The 15,102-nt window shown below is 39.6% G+C and overlaps 1 protein-coding gene across 1 annotated transcript in view; it reads left to right on the top strand.

Moving 5' to 3' along the window:
- The first annotated feature begins 1,990 nt into the window (after nucleotides 1-1,990).
- Nucleotides 1,991-15,102, top strand: part of LOC129864946 (interleukin-17 receptor A-like) — a 20,783-nt gene continuing 7,671 nt past the window's right edge. The window contains exons 1-10 of the mRNA XM_055937284.1: nucleotides 1,991-2,383; nucleotides 3,589-3,613; nucleotides 5,083-5,229; nucleotides 5,792-5,913; nucleotides 6,004-6,130; nucleotides 6,320-6,367; nucleotides 9,513-9,667; nucleotides 14,431-14,505; nucleotides 14,648-14,714; nucleotides 14,802-14,936. Coding sequence (XP_055793259.1) covers nucleotides 2,285-2,383; nucleotides 3,589-3,613; nucleotides 5,083-5,229; nucleotides 5,792-5,913; nucleotides 6,004-6,130; nucleotides 6,320-6,367; nucleotides 9,513-9,667; nucleotides 14,431-14,505; nucleotides 14,648-14,714; nucleotides 14,802-14,936 — 1,000 coding nt within the window. The 5' untranslated portion in view covers nucleotides 1,991-2,284. The remainder of the gene's footprint in view (nucleotides 2,384-3,588; nucleotides 3,614-5,082; nucleotides 5,230-5,791; nucleotides 5,914-6,003; nucleotides 6,131-6,319; nucleotides 6,368-9,512; nucleotides 9,668-14,430; nucleotides 14,506-14,647; nucleotides 14,715-14,801; nucleotides 14,937-15,102) is intronic.

A 15,102-nucleotide genomic window follows, 5' to 3' on the forward strand; every position in this document is an offset into this window, starting at 1 on the left:
CCATAATTTGCAAATAAATTCATAAAAAATCCTACAATGTGATTTTCTGGATTTTCTTTTCTCATTTTGTCTGTCATAGTTGAAGTGTACCTATGATAAAAATTACAGGCCTCGCTCATCTTTTTAAGTGGGAGAACTTGCACAATTGTTGGCTGACTAAATACTTTTTTGCCCCACTGTATATATAGTTATATAGTTATGTTATATAGTTATGTATAGTTATACGTAGTTGTAGAACCAAAAAAGGTTATCAAATATAAATATTATAAATTGTAGTGAAGCATGCCTAACTGGAAATATAAATATTATAACTTGGAATGAAACATGTCTAACTGGTAATATAAATATGATAACTTTGAGTGAAGCATGCCTAAATGGAAATATGAATATTATAACTTGGAGGGAAGCATGCCTAACTGGAAATATAAATATTATAACTTGGAGTGAAGCATGCCTGGCTGGAAATATAAATATGATAACTTGGAGTGAAGCATGCCTAAATGGAAATATGAATATTATAACTTGGAGGGAAGCATGCCTAACTGGAAATATAAATATGATAACTTGGAGTGAAGCATGCCTGACTGGAAATATAAATATGATAACTTTGAGTGAAGCATGCCTAACTGGAAATATAAACATTATAACTTGGAGTGAAGCATGCCTAACTGGAAATATATATATATGATAACTTGGAGTGAAACATGCCTAACTGGAAATATAAATATTATAACTTGGAGTGAAGCATGCCTGGCTGGAAATATAAATATGATAACTTGGAGTGAAGCAGGCCTAACTGGAAATATAAATATTATAGCTTGGAGTGAAGCATTTCTAACTGGAAATATAAATATGATAACTTGGAGTGAAGCATGCCTGACTGGAAATATAAATATTATAGCTTGGAGTGAAGCATTTCTAACTGGAAATATAAATATGATAACTTGGAGTGAAGCATGCCTAAATGGAAATATAAATATTATAACTTGGAGTGAAACATGCCTAACTGGAAATATAAATATTATAACTTGGAGTGAAGCATGCCTGGCTGGAAATATAAATATGATAACTTGGAGTGAAGCATGCCTAACTGGAAATATAAATATTATAACTTGGAGTGAAGCATGCCTGACTGGAAATATAAATATTATAGCTTGGAGTGAAGCATTTCTAACTGGAAATATAAATATAATAACTTGGAGTGAAGCATGCCTAAATGGAAATATAAATATTATAACTTGGAGTGAAACATGCCTAACTGGAAATATAAATATGATAACTTGGAGTGAAGCATGCCTAACTGGAAATATAAATATGATCACTTGGAGTGAAGCACGCCTAACTGGAAATATAAATATGATAACTTGGAGTGAAGCATGCCTAACTGGAAATATAAATATGATAACTTGGAGTGAAGCATGCCTAACTGGAAATATAAATATGATAACTTGGAGTGAAGCATGCCTCACTGGAAATATATATATAATAACTTGGAGTGAAACATGCCTAACTGGAAATATAAATATGATAACTTGGAGTGAAGCATGCCTAACTGGAAATATAAATATGATAACTTGGAGTGAAGCATGCCTAACTGGAAATATAAATATGATAACTTGGAGTGAAGCATGCCTAAATGGAAATATAAATATGATAACTTGGAGTGAAGCATGCCTAAATGGAAATATAAATATGATAACTTGGAGTGAAACAAGTCTAACTGGAAATAGAAATATGCAATGACTATAATGTGTACTGTATGAAATCTTCCCAAATGGCACCCTATGCCCTACATAGTGCACTATTTCTGGCCCGAGCCCTATTGGACCTGTTTAAAAGTAGTGCACTACACAGGAAATAGGGTGCCATTTGGGAGAAGTGTTATTTACCCACGCACCTGACACACACAGAGAGAAGGGAGAAAAAACAATATTTCCAGTAGGTCAGGTGTTCTTGTCATTTGCATAACCACCAGGAAGTTACAGTAAGTTAACCATTTACACCTTCTACCGACCTTCCTTCACGGGAAATTCTGAGTATTTACCTTCATGAGACATTTCGTGGACTCCTCATGTGAATGGCATCTTATTTATTGTCTGTTTAGTATAGCCTACTGTATTGTACAGTAAATGCGCGTTTACAGATTAGAGATAGTTTTTCTTTGTTTCAATCGTGACGGGTGCGCTACAGTTATGATTCCCAATGACAATTGGAAATGTGTTGTTTTTTAGAGCTGTGAAAATGATTTGCGGGAGGAAAGCTAGTTGCTTTTGACTAAACGAAAATGAAGTTACTTCTCACGGTGGGATTGTTGATGGCGTTTGTCTCTCCTTCATCAAGTATATGGATTTTGGAATGGCCCACACTAAACTGCACTCAAGAGGTAAATGGCGACTGACTTTTAAAAATGTTTTCGGCAAAAGAGTCAAACTCTCTCAGCGCACCCGGCGGTGATTGGGAGTCCCGTAGTGCGGCGCACAATTGTCTCAGCGTCGTCCGGGTTTAGCCGGGGTAGGACGTTATTGTAAATAAGAATTTATTATTAACTGACTTGTCTAGTTAAATAAAAGTTACATTAAAAATAAAAACAATATATTTTTTAATTGCCATATCTAGAATCTGTCCGTCAGGCTGACTTTCATTATGCCTAGGCTACTAATTTACTTTATCATAATAAGATACATATCTTATCAAAAGAGATGACCTCTCAATCTATCATTCTTTGACATTGTGATAATATCAAAAATACCACTAATCTCAGCAAGTAGATTTATTTGTAATGCATTAAAAAAATTATTAAAGGACAAATGTAGGTGTTTAAAAAAAAAAATCTAATTTACAGCCTTGTGATGTCACCAGGCACGCCAACATTTCCAATGGTATTTAATTAACTAGTTTACCACCTGGTGATGTCACTAGGCAGGCCAACATTTCCAATGGTATTTTATTAACTAGTTTACCACCTGGTGATGTCACTAGGCAGGCCAACATTTCCAATGGTCTTTAATTAACTAGTTTACCACCTGGTGATGTCACTAGACAGGCCAACATTTCCAATGGTCTTTAATTAACTAGTTTACCACCTGGTGATGTCACTAGACAGGCCAACATTTCCAATGGTCTTTTATTAACTAGTTTACCACCTTGTGATGTCACTAGGCAGGCCAACATTTCCAATGGTCTTTTATTAACTAGTTTACCACCTTGTGATGTCACTAGGCAGGCCAACATTTCCATTGGTCTTTTATTAACTAGTTTACCACCTTGTGATGTCACTAGGCAGGCCAAAACTCCATCCCGCTAAAACAGGCTGCCATTTCAGGAAGTCCTTTCAAATAGCTCTTTATACTAAAAGGGCATTATCATCATTTTCACAATTTCACTAACACAATTTCACTTCCACAATTTCACTTAATTTCCAACCTCATAGTGTGTAAATATATCTAAAACAGAGGAAAGTCAGTTTATTTGGCTGCGCTAGACTTAACAGAAATACATGATTAGTTCATCAATACCATGATCCGTTGTTGGTGCTTCTTGTTCTATGGTTTTCGTTTGCTCATGTTGTACGTTCCTCTTTTTGTGCAGGGTTTGAGATGTGAAGCCAACATCAGTGAGTAGTATCTCTAAACGTACCGTAGGCTCTTACTCTTGGTCCACACAGTGTGTTACAGTGGGTGGTTATCTTGTTACAGTGGGTGGTTATCTTGTTACAGTGGGTGGTTATCTTGTTACAGTGGGTGGTTATCTTGTTACAGTGGGTGGTTATCTTGTTACAGTGGGTGGTTATCTTGTTACAGTGGGTGGTTATCTTGTTACAGTGGGTGGTTATCTTGTTACAGTGGGTGGTTATCTTGTTACAGTGGGTGGTTATCTTGTTACAGTGGGTGGTTATCTTGTTACAGTGGGTGGTTATCTTGTTACAGTGGGTGGTTATCTTGTTACAGTGGGTGGTTATCTTGTTACAGTGGGTGGTTATCTTGTTACAGTGGGTGGTTATCTTGTTACAGTGGGTGGTTATCTTGTTACAGTGGGTGGTTATCTTGTTACAGTGGGTGGTTATCTTGTTACAGTGGGTGGTTATCTTGTTACAGTGGGTGGTTATCTTGTTACAGTGGGTGGTTATCTTGTTACAGTGGGTGGTTATCTTGTTACAGTGGGTGGTTATCTTGTTACAGTGGGTGGTTATCTTGTTACAGTGGGTGGTTATCTTGTTACAGTGGGTGGTTATCTTGTTACAGTGGGTGGTTATCTTGTTACAGTGGGTGGTTATCTTGTTACAGTGGGTGGTTATCTTGTTACAGTGGGTGGTTATCTTGTTACAGTGGGTGGTTATCTTGTTACAGTGGGTGGTTATCTTGTTACAGTGGGTGGTTATCTTGTTACAGTGGGTGGTTATCTTGTTCAAACCAGCTGGGATCACGGGTGCATGTTTCCTTTTTGACCTGATAGTTGATCACTTCCTTCATCAATAAGTGTCATGGAAAACATTTCTGTTTAAAGTAGACATATTGGATTAAAATGCCCTACCCCCTCCACTCTGCTCTCCTCCCCTCCCCTCCCATCTCCTCTTCTCTCCTTCCCTCCCCCTCCCCCCCCCCTCCACTCTGCTCCGCTCCCCCCGCTCTGCTCCCCCACCCCCTCCTCTCCTCCCCTCTCCTCTTCTCTCCTACCCTCCCCTCCGCTCCCCCCTCCCCCCCGCTCTGCTCCCCCACCCCCCTCCTCTCCTCCCCTCTCCTCTTCTCTCCTACCCTCCCCTCCGCTCCCCCCTCCCCCCGCTCTGCTCCCCCACCCCTTCTTCTCCTCCCCTCTCCTCTTCTCTCCTTCCCTCCCCCTCCTCTCCACTCCCCTACCCCCCCTCCTCCCCTCCCATCTCCTCTTCTCCCCTTCCCTCCCCTCCCCTTCCCTCCCCCCTCTGCTCCCCTCTCCTCTACCCTCCCCTCTCCACTCTGCTCCCCTTCTCTCCTCCCCTCCCATCTCCTCTTCTCTCCTTCTCTCCCCCTCCCCTCCGCTCTGCTCCCCTACCCTACCCCCCCCTTCTCCCCTCCCATCTCCTCTTCTCTCCTTCCCTCCCCTCCATAGATAACTGCCTGGATCCTGGGTGGTTGAAGCCTCGGAGCTACACTCCTAGCAGCCCAGTGAACCTAGAGGTGGAGCTGGACACTAGAAAAGATGAGGAGGGACACCTGGTGCCTGTTTTAGTGGCCCGATGGAAAGCTCAGGATGACGGTGGGTTGACTGGCCACTATCACAATGTGACATGACCTCCCTATTAAAGTGCACTAAGCCATAGGGGGCTATTTGTTAGATGTGTCATAAGTAGAGAGGAGCACTAGAAGTAGATTAGCAGTTTGTGACTTTTACTTTTCTTCTTCTTCACCTTCTTCACCTTCTTCTTCTCATTCTTCTTCTTCTTCTTCTTCACCTTCCTCTTCTTCACCTTCTTCACCTTCTTCTTCACATTCTTCTTCTTCACCTTCTTCTTCTTCACCGATCTTCTTCTTCACCTTCATCTTCTTCACCTTCTTCTTCTTCTTCACCTTCTTCTTCTCCACCTTCTTCTTCACATTCTTCTTCTTTACCTTCTTCACCTTCTTCTTCACCTTCTTCTTCTTCTTCACCTTCTTCTTCTTCTTCACCTTCTTCTTCTTCACCTTCTTCACCTTCTTCTTCTTCTTCTTCTTCACCTTCTTCTTCTTCACCTTCTTCTTCTTCTTCACCTTCTTCTTCACCTTCTTCTTCTTCTTCTTCACCTTCTTCTTCTTCACCTTCTTCTTCTTCTTCTCATCAGGAAGTATTAGTTCCCTGAAAGGAACAGAGCTTCATGTTTTGAAGGAAGCCACAAACCAGAATCTGTGTGTTCGATACTTATTCTCCGATAAGATACCCATGCTGAATCCAGCACATGAAAAGGTAGGCCGCATTACAAGCCATCAATTTAATGGTAAATATCCATTATCCACGTGACACACCCTAGTAAACAGACAATCTATTTTCTCTCAGTGGTCTTTCTCCCTGGATCGAGTGGTGGTTGAACCCGGCCTGTCATACGTCGTCTCAGTCTCCAACCTCCCCAAACCAAACCTGAAACACTCTGGTTATAACATCCATAAACATTTTACTGTGCCAGGTGAGAACCATACATTTAGGTGAGATTAGTAAAACACAGTGTAGAGACTTTGTACAGTAGTCTACTGTCTATTCCTACTGCACATTGGATTGGCATCAACAGCTTTGTATTCAATACCTGAAACAAACTCGTTACAACAATTAGTTCCAAACTATGAACAGTCAGGTAATAGATGTTATTTAACTTTAGATTGTAAAGATCCCAAGATTCAGAGGAGCAAGGTGTGTCTGGAAAGCGGTGAGTGACCAATCACATTACTATTATATTATATGAAGTGGTGAGTGACCAATCACATTACTATTATATTATATGAAGTGGTGAGTGACCAATCACATTACTATTATATTATATGAAGTGGTGAGTGACCAATCACATTATATTATATGAAGTGGTGAGTGACAAATCACATTACTATTATATTATATGAAGTGGTGAGTGACCAATCACATTACTATTATATTATATGAAGTGGTGAGTGACCAATCACATTATATTATATGAAGTGGTGAGTGACCAATCACATTATATTATATGAAGTGTTGAGTGACCAATCACATAACTATTATATTATATGAAGCGGTGAGTGACCAATCACATTACTATTATATTATATGAAGTAGTGAGTGGCCAATCACATTACTATTATATTATATGAAGTGGTGAGTGACCAATCACATTATATTATATTATATGAAGTGGTGAGTGACCAATCACATTACTATTATATTATATGAAGTGGTGAGTGACCAATCACATTACTATTATATTATATGAAGTGGTGAGTGACCAATCACATTACTATTATATTATATGAAGTGGTGAGTGACCAATCACATTACTATTATATTATATGAAGTGGTGAGTGACCAATCACATTATATTATATGAAGTGGTGAGTGACCAATCACATTATATTATATTATATGAAGTGGTGAGTGACCAATCACATTATATTATATTATATTATGTGTTGAGTGACCAATCACATTACTATTATATTATATGAAGTGGTGAGTGACCAATCACATTACTATTATATTATATGAAGTGGTGAGTGACCAATCACATTATATTATATGAAGTGTTGAGTGACCAATCACATAACTATTATATTATATGAAGCGGTGAGTGACCAATCACATTACTATTATATTATATGAAGTAGTGAGTGGCCAATCACATTACTATTATATTATATGAAGTGGTGAGTGACCAATCACATTATATTATATTATATGAAGTGGTGAGTGACCAATCACATTACTATTATATTATATGAAGTGGTGAGTGACCAATCACATTATATTATATTATATGAAGTGGTGAGTGACCAATCACATTACTATTATATTATATGAAGTGGTGAGTGACCAATCACATTACTATTATATTATATGAAGTGGTGAGTGACCAATCACATTACTATTATATTATATGAAGTGGTGAGTGGCCAATCACATTATATTATATTATATGAAGTGGTGAGTGACCAATCACATTATATTATATTATATTATATGAAGTGGTGAGTGACCAATCACATTATATTATATTATATGAAGTGGTGAGTGACCAATCACATTATATTATATTATATGAAGTGGTGAGTGACAAATCACATTATATTATATGAAGTGGTGAGTGACCAATCACATTATATTATATGAAGTGGTGAGTGACCAATCACATTATATTATATTATATTATATGAAGTGGTGAGTGACCAATCACATTATATTATATGAAGTGGTGAGTGACCAATCACATTATATTATATTATATATATGAAGTGGTGAGTGACCAATCACATTATATTATATTATATATATGAAGTGGTGAGTGACAAATCACATTATATTATATGAAGTGGTGAGTGACCAATCACATTATATTATATGAAGTGGTGAGTGACCAATCACATTATATTATATTATATATATGAAGTGGTGAGTGACCAATCACATTATATTATATGAAGTGGTGAGTGACCAATCACATTATATTATATTATAGTAAATGAAGTGGTGAGTGACCAATCACATTACTATTATATTATATTATGTGTTGAGTGACCAATCACATTATATTATATGAAGTGGTGAGTGACCAATCACATTACTATTATATTATATGAAGTGGTGAGTGACCAATCACATTACTATTATATGAAGTAGTGAGTGACCAATCACATTACTATTATATTATATGAAGTGGTGAGTGACTAATCACATTACTATTATATTAAATGAAGTGGTGAGTGACCAATCACATTACTATTATATTATATGAAGTGGTGAGTGACCAATCACATTACTATTATATTATATGAAGTGGTGAGTGACCAATCACATTATATTATATTATATGAAGTGGTGAGTGACCAATCACATTATATTATATTATATTATGTGTTGAGTGACCAATCACATTACTATTATATTATATGAAGTGGTGAGTGACCAATCACATTATATTATATTATATGAAGTGGTGAGTGACTAATCACATTATATTATATGAAGTGGTGAGTGACCAATCACATTACTATTATATTATATGAAGTAGTGAGTGACCAATCACATTACTATTATATTATATGAAGTGGTGAGTGGCAAATCACATTACTTTTATATTATATGAAGCGGTGAGTGACCAATCACATTATATTATATGAAGTGTTGAGTGACCAATCACATTATATTATATGAAGTGGTGAGTGACCAATCACATTACTATTATATTATATGAAGTGTTGAGTGACCAATCACATTATATTATATGAAGTGGTGAGTGGCAAATCACATTACTTTTATATTATATGAAGCGGTGAGTGACCAATCACATTATATTATATGAAGTGTTGAGTGACCAATCACATTATATTACATGAAGTGGTGAGTGACCAATCACATTACTTTTATATTATATGAAGTGTTGAGTGACCAATCACATTATATTATATGAAGTGGTGAGTGGCAAATCACATTACTTTTATATTATATGAAGCGGTGAGTGACCAATCACATTATATTATATGAAGTGTTGAGTGACCAATCACATTATATTACATGAAGTGGTGAGTGGTTGTAATGAACATCTAGTTAAATAAATATCTTAAAGTCATACAGGAATAATGTTCATAGTGTATTGTGACCGGTCCTTGAATTGGACTGAAATAGGTTCCAGTACTCATTTTGGGTGCCGGTACTGTTTATAATTAGGTGCAGGAACTCCTCAATACTTTTATATAAATAAATACAATAAATAGATAATAATAATAATAAAATCTAATATTCTATGAGAGGTGCACGGACACAAGTAGTAGAACATTCCAGGATGCTGCTACTCAGTTCTGACATTGTTCCTTTGTTGCTGTGTGAAGGGAGTCTGTGGAGACCTAACACTACGTTGGAGCGGTCTACTGGACCACAAGGCAGAACCACGCTCACTGTTGGGTTCAGTACAGACCAGCACTCACACAACTACAGAGTCTCACTACTGTGCTCCAACAACAGACAATGGCAGGACACAGACATGGTATGGTTATTAATGTTATGAATGGCTTATGAATGACTTATGAATGGCTTATGAATGGCTTATGAATAGCTTATGAAGTCAATAGACATACAGTATATCACAAAAGTGAGTACACCCCTCACATTTTTGTAAATATTTGAGTATATCTTTTCATGTCACAACACTGAAGAAATGACACTTTGCTACAATGTAAAGTAGTGAGTGTACAGCTTGTATAACAGTGTAAATTTGCTGTCCCCTCAAAATAACTCAACACACAGCCATTAATGTCTAAACCGCTGGCAACAAAAGTGAGTACACCCCTAAGTGAAAATGCCCAAATTGGGCCCAAAGTGTCAATATTCTGTGTGGCCACCATCATTTTCCAACACTGCCTTAACCCTCTTGGGCATGGAGTTCACCAGAGCTTCACAGGTTGCCACTGGAGTCCTCTTCCACTCCTCCATGACGACATCACAGAGCTGGTGGATGTTAGAGACCTTGCACTCCTCCACCTTCCGTTTGAGGATGCCCCACAGATGCTCAATAGGTTTAGGTCTGGAGACATGCTTGGCCAGTCCATCACCTTTACCCTCAGCTTCTTTAGCAAGGCAGTGGTCGTCTTGGAGGTGTGTTTGGGGTCGTTATCATGTTGGAATACTACCCTGCGGCCCAGTCTCCGAAGGGAGGGGATCATGCTCTGCTTCAGTATGTCACAGTACATGTTGGCATTCATGGTTCCCTCAATGAACTGTAGCTCCCCAGTGCCGGCAGCACTCACGCAGCCCCAGACCATGACACTCCCACCACCATGCTTGACTGTAGGCAAGAAACACTTGTCTTTGTACTCCTCACCTGGTAACCGCCACACACGCTTGACACCATCTGAACCAAATAAGTTTATCTTGGTCTCATCAGACCACAGGACATGGTTCCAGTAATCCATGTCCTTAGTTTGCTTGTCTTCAGCAAACTGTTTGCAGGCTTTCTTGTGCATCATCTTTAGAAGAGGTTTCCTTCTGGGACGACAGCCATGCAGATCAATTTGATGCAATGTACGGCGTATGGTCTGAGCACTCACAGGCTGACCCCCCACCCCTTCAACCTCTGCAGCAATGCTGGCAGCACTCATACGTCTATTTCCCAAAGACAACCTCTGGATATGACGCTGAGCACGTGCACTCAACTTCTTTGGTCGACCATGGCGAGGCCTGTTCTAAGTGGAACCTGTCCAGTTAAACCGCTGTATGGTCTTGGCCACCGTGCTGCAGCTCAGTTTCAGGGTCTTGGCAATCTTCTTAAAGCCCAGGCCATCTTTATGTAGAGCAACAATTCTTTTTTTCAGATCCTCAGAGAGTTCTTTGCCATGAGGTGCCATGTTGAACTTCCAGTGACCAGTCAGTATGAGGGAGTGTGAGAGCGATGACACCAAATTTAACACACCTGCTCCCCATTCACTCCTGAGACCTTGTAACACTAACGAGTCACATGACACCGGGGAGGGAAAAAGGCTAATTGGGCCCAATTTGGACATTTTCACTTAGGGATGTACTCACTTTTGTTGCCAGCGGTTTAGACATTAATGACTGTGGGTTGAGTTATTTTGAGGGGACAGCAAATTTACACTGTTATACAAGCTGTACACCCACTACTTTATATTGTAGCAAAGTGTCATTTCTTCAGTGTTGTCACATGAAAAGATATACTCAAATATTTACAAAAATGTGAGGGGTGTACTCACTTTTGTGATATACTGTATGTAGGTTCCCTAATTAGGCTCCCGAGTGGTGCAGTGGTCTAAGGCACTGCATCTCAGTGCTAGAGGCGTCACTACAGACCCTGGTTCGATCCCGGGTTGTATCACAACTGGTCGTTGATCGGGAGTCCCATAGTGCGGCGCACAATTGGCCCAGCATTGTCCGGGTTGGGGGAGGGTTTGTCCGGGGTAGGCCGTCATTTTAAAATAACAATTTTGTTCTTAACTGACATGCCTAGTTAAATAAAAATAAAAGCATAAATAACTAAGAGTATGTCCCAAATGACACCCTACTCCCTATCAAGTGAACTACTTATAGGGTTCGGGTCAAAAGTAGTGCACTAAATAGGGAATAGGGTTCTGGTCAAAAGTAGTGCACTAAAATAGGGAATAGGGTTCTGGTCAAAAGTAGTGCACTATATGGGGAATAGGGTTCTGGTCTAAAGTAGTGCACTATATGGGGAATAGGGTTCTGGTCTAAAGTAGTGCACTATATAGGGAATAGGGTTCTGGTCTAAAGTAGTGCACTATAAAGGGAATAGGGTTCTGGTCTAAAGTAGTGCACTATATGGGGAATAGGGTTTTGGTCTAAAGTAGTGCACTATATAGGGAATAGGGTTCTGGTCAAAAGTAGTGCACTATATGGGGAATAGGGTTCTGGTCAAAAGTAGTGCACTATATAGGGAATAGGGTTCTGGTCTAAAGTAGTGCACTATATAGGGAATAGGGTTCTGGTCAAAAGTAGTGCACTATATGGGGAATAGGGTTCTGGTCAAAAGTAGTGCACTATATAGGGAATAGGGTTCTGGTCTAAAGTAGTGCACTACATAGGGAATAGAGCCCTGGTCTAAAGTAGTGCACTATATAGGGAATAGGGTTCTCTATTCTAAGTGTTACTGTTTTTTTTACATCCTTCTCATTGCGTAAATAACTGCATCATCAGCAGAGTTGTGTCTGTAGCTCGCTACACGACGTCAAAGACATCCGTACAGAAGACATCTTGTTTTCCCTTCCAAGGGTTTGACCTAGAACATTTAGGTTTGCAAAGCGAGACACTGCACATCCTGTGTCACACTTCATCGCTGGGGTTCTTCCCCAGATTATAATCTTCTTCACACATATAGTGCCTTGGGAAAGTACTCAGACCCCTTGACTTTTTCCACATTTTGTTACATTACAGCCTTATTATGGGATATTGTGTGTAGATTGATGAGTAAAAAAACAATATAATTCATTTTAGAATGACATCACAATACTCCATAATGACATCACAATATTCCATAAAGACATCACAATACCCCATAATGACATCACAATACTCCATAATGACATCACAATACCTCATAATGACATCACAATACCCCATAATGACATCACAATACTCCATAATGACATCACAATACCTCATAATGACATCACAATACTCCATAATGACATCACAATATTCCATAATGACATCACAATACATCATATCGAAAAAGCAAAAACTGTTTGTTAGAAATTGTTGCAAATGTATAAAAAAAAGCCCAGAAATATCACATTTCCATAAGTATTCAGACCTTTTACTCAGTATTTTGTTGAAGCACCTTTGGCAGTGATTACAGCATCGAGTCTTCTTGGCTATGATGCTACAAGCTTGGCACACCTGTATTTGGGGAGTTTCTCCCATTCTTCTCTGCAGATCTTCTCAAGCTCTGTCAGGTTAGATGGGGAGCGTCGCTGCACAGCCAATTTCAGGTCTCTCCAGAGATGTTCGATCGGGTTCAAGTCCGGGCTCTGGCTGGGCCACTCAAGGACATTCAGAGACTTGTCCCAAAGCCACTCCTGTTTTGTCTTGGCTGTGTGCTTAGGATCGTTGTCCTGTTGGAAGGTGAACCTTCACCCCAGTCTGAGGTCCTGAGCGCTCTGGAGCAGGATTTCATCAAGGATCTCGCTGTACTTTGCTCCGTTCATCAGTCCCTCGATTCTGACTAGTCTCCCAGTCCCTGACGCTGAAAAACATCCACACACCATGATGCTGCCACCACCATGCTTCACCGTAGGGATGGTGTCAGGTTTCATCAGACCGGAGAATCTTGATCCTCATGGTCTGAGAGTCCGTTAGACCAAGCGGGCTGTCATGTGCCTTTTAGTGAGGAGTGGCTTCCGTCTGGCCACTCTACCATAAAGGCCTGATTGGTGGAGTGCTGCAGAGATGGATGTCCTTCTGGAAGGTTCTCCCATCTCCACAGAGGAACTCCGGAGCTCTGTCAGAGTGACCATCGGGTTCTTGTTCATCTCCCTGACAAAGGCCCTTCTCCCCCGATTGCTCAGTTTGGCCGGGCGGCCAGCTCTAGGAAGAGTCTTGGTGGTTCCAAACTTCTTCCATTGAAGAATGATTGAGGCCACTGTGTTCTTGGGACCTTCAATGCTGCAGAAATGTTTTGGTACCCTTCCCCAGATCTGTGCCTCGACACAATCCTGTCTCTGAGCTCTACGGACAATTCCTTCGACCTCATGGCTTGGTTTTTGCTCTGACATGCACTGTCAACTGTGGGACCTTATATAGATAGGTGTATGCCTTTCCATATCATGTCCAATCAATTGAATTTACCACAGGTGGACTCCAATCAAGTTGTAGAAACATCTCAAGGATGATCAATGGAAACAAGATGCACCTGAGCTCAATTTCGAGTCTCATAGCAAAGGGTCTGAATACTTATATAAAGAAAGTATTTGTTTTTTATTTGTAATACATTTGCAAAAATGTCTAAAACCCTGTTTTCACTTTGTCATTATGGGGTATTGTGATGTCATTATGGGGTATTGTGATGTCATTATGGGGTATTGTGATGTCATTATGAGGTATTGTGTGTAGATTGATGAGGATTTATTTATTTTTAATCCATTTTAGAATAAGGATGTAACGTAACAAAATGTGTAAATAGGGAAGGGGTCTGAATACTTTCCCAAGGCACTGTACCTACGTCTATGATGTAGAGATCAAGCAGAAAGATAAGCGAGTTCATATCTTATGTTTTTCCTTTAGACCAACCAAACGTTGCTGAATGTAGAGTTTGACCTGGAGAAGTGGCCCCGGACCTGCTGCCATTTTGATGTGGAGGTCAGTCCTCCTTGGAACTTTACAACTTACTTGTTTCTGTCAAATCACTGGCAGTGTTCAGCAAGCTAGAGGTTTATGTTGTAGACCTGTTGTGTACCTGATAGTGGCCTTGTAAAGCACAGCTTCATCTTCCTCCTACTAGATCCAGCCGTTTTTTAGCAGTTGCAACAACGACTGTGTACGAAGAAGGAAAACGTTTAACATATGTGGTAGGTTCATCAACGAGTCTATTTATTACATGGTAAAATAGGATAGATTTCCTGTTGTCCACTAACAAAATATTGGTGTGATTTCAGGGACCCCTCCAACTGTGTTACCTGGAGATTCTGCATCTCCTAAAATCTACACAGCCGTAGCAGCCGTGGTGTTGCTGCTGGTCACTGGACTGGTCTGTTGTCTTGTCTATCAACTACGGAGACGGAGAAAGAAAGGTGGGTTGAGGAGAGATGCCATTATCACTCAATATCTCTCACTTAATCACTCAAAATGTATTGGAAATTGGTTATTCAGTGCTCCTCAGTGACAAACAAGTTATTTTGACAAGTCTCTATTTGACTGACTTTGGCTGTTCAGAAATGAAGGCATGTATAGAATATG

This window comes from Salvelinus fontinalis, chromosome 11 (assembly GCF_029448725.1).
Source record: "Salvelinus fontinalis isolate EN_2023a chromosome 11, ASM2944872v1, whole genome shotgun sequence".
Taxonomy (NCBI): Eukaryota; Metazoa; Chordata; class Actinopteri; order Salmoniformes; family Salmonidae; genus Salvelinus; species Salvelinus fontinalis.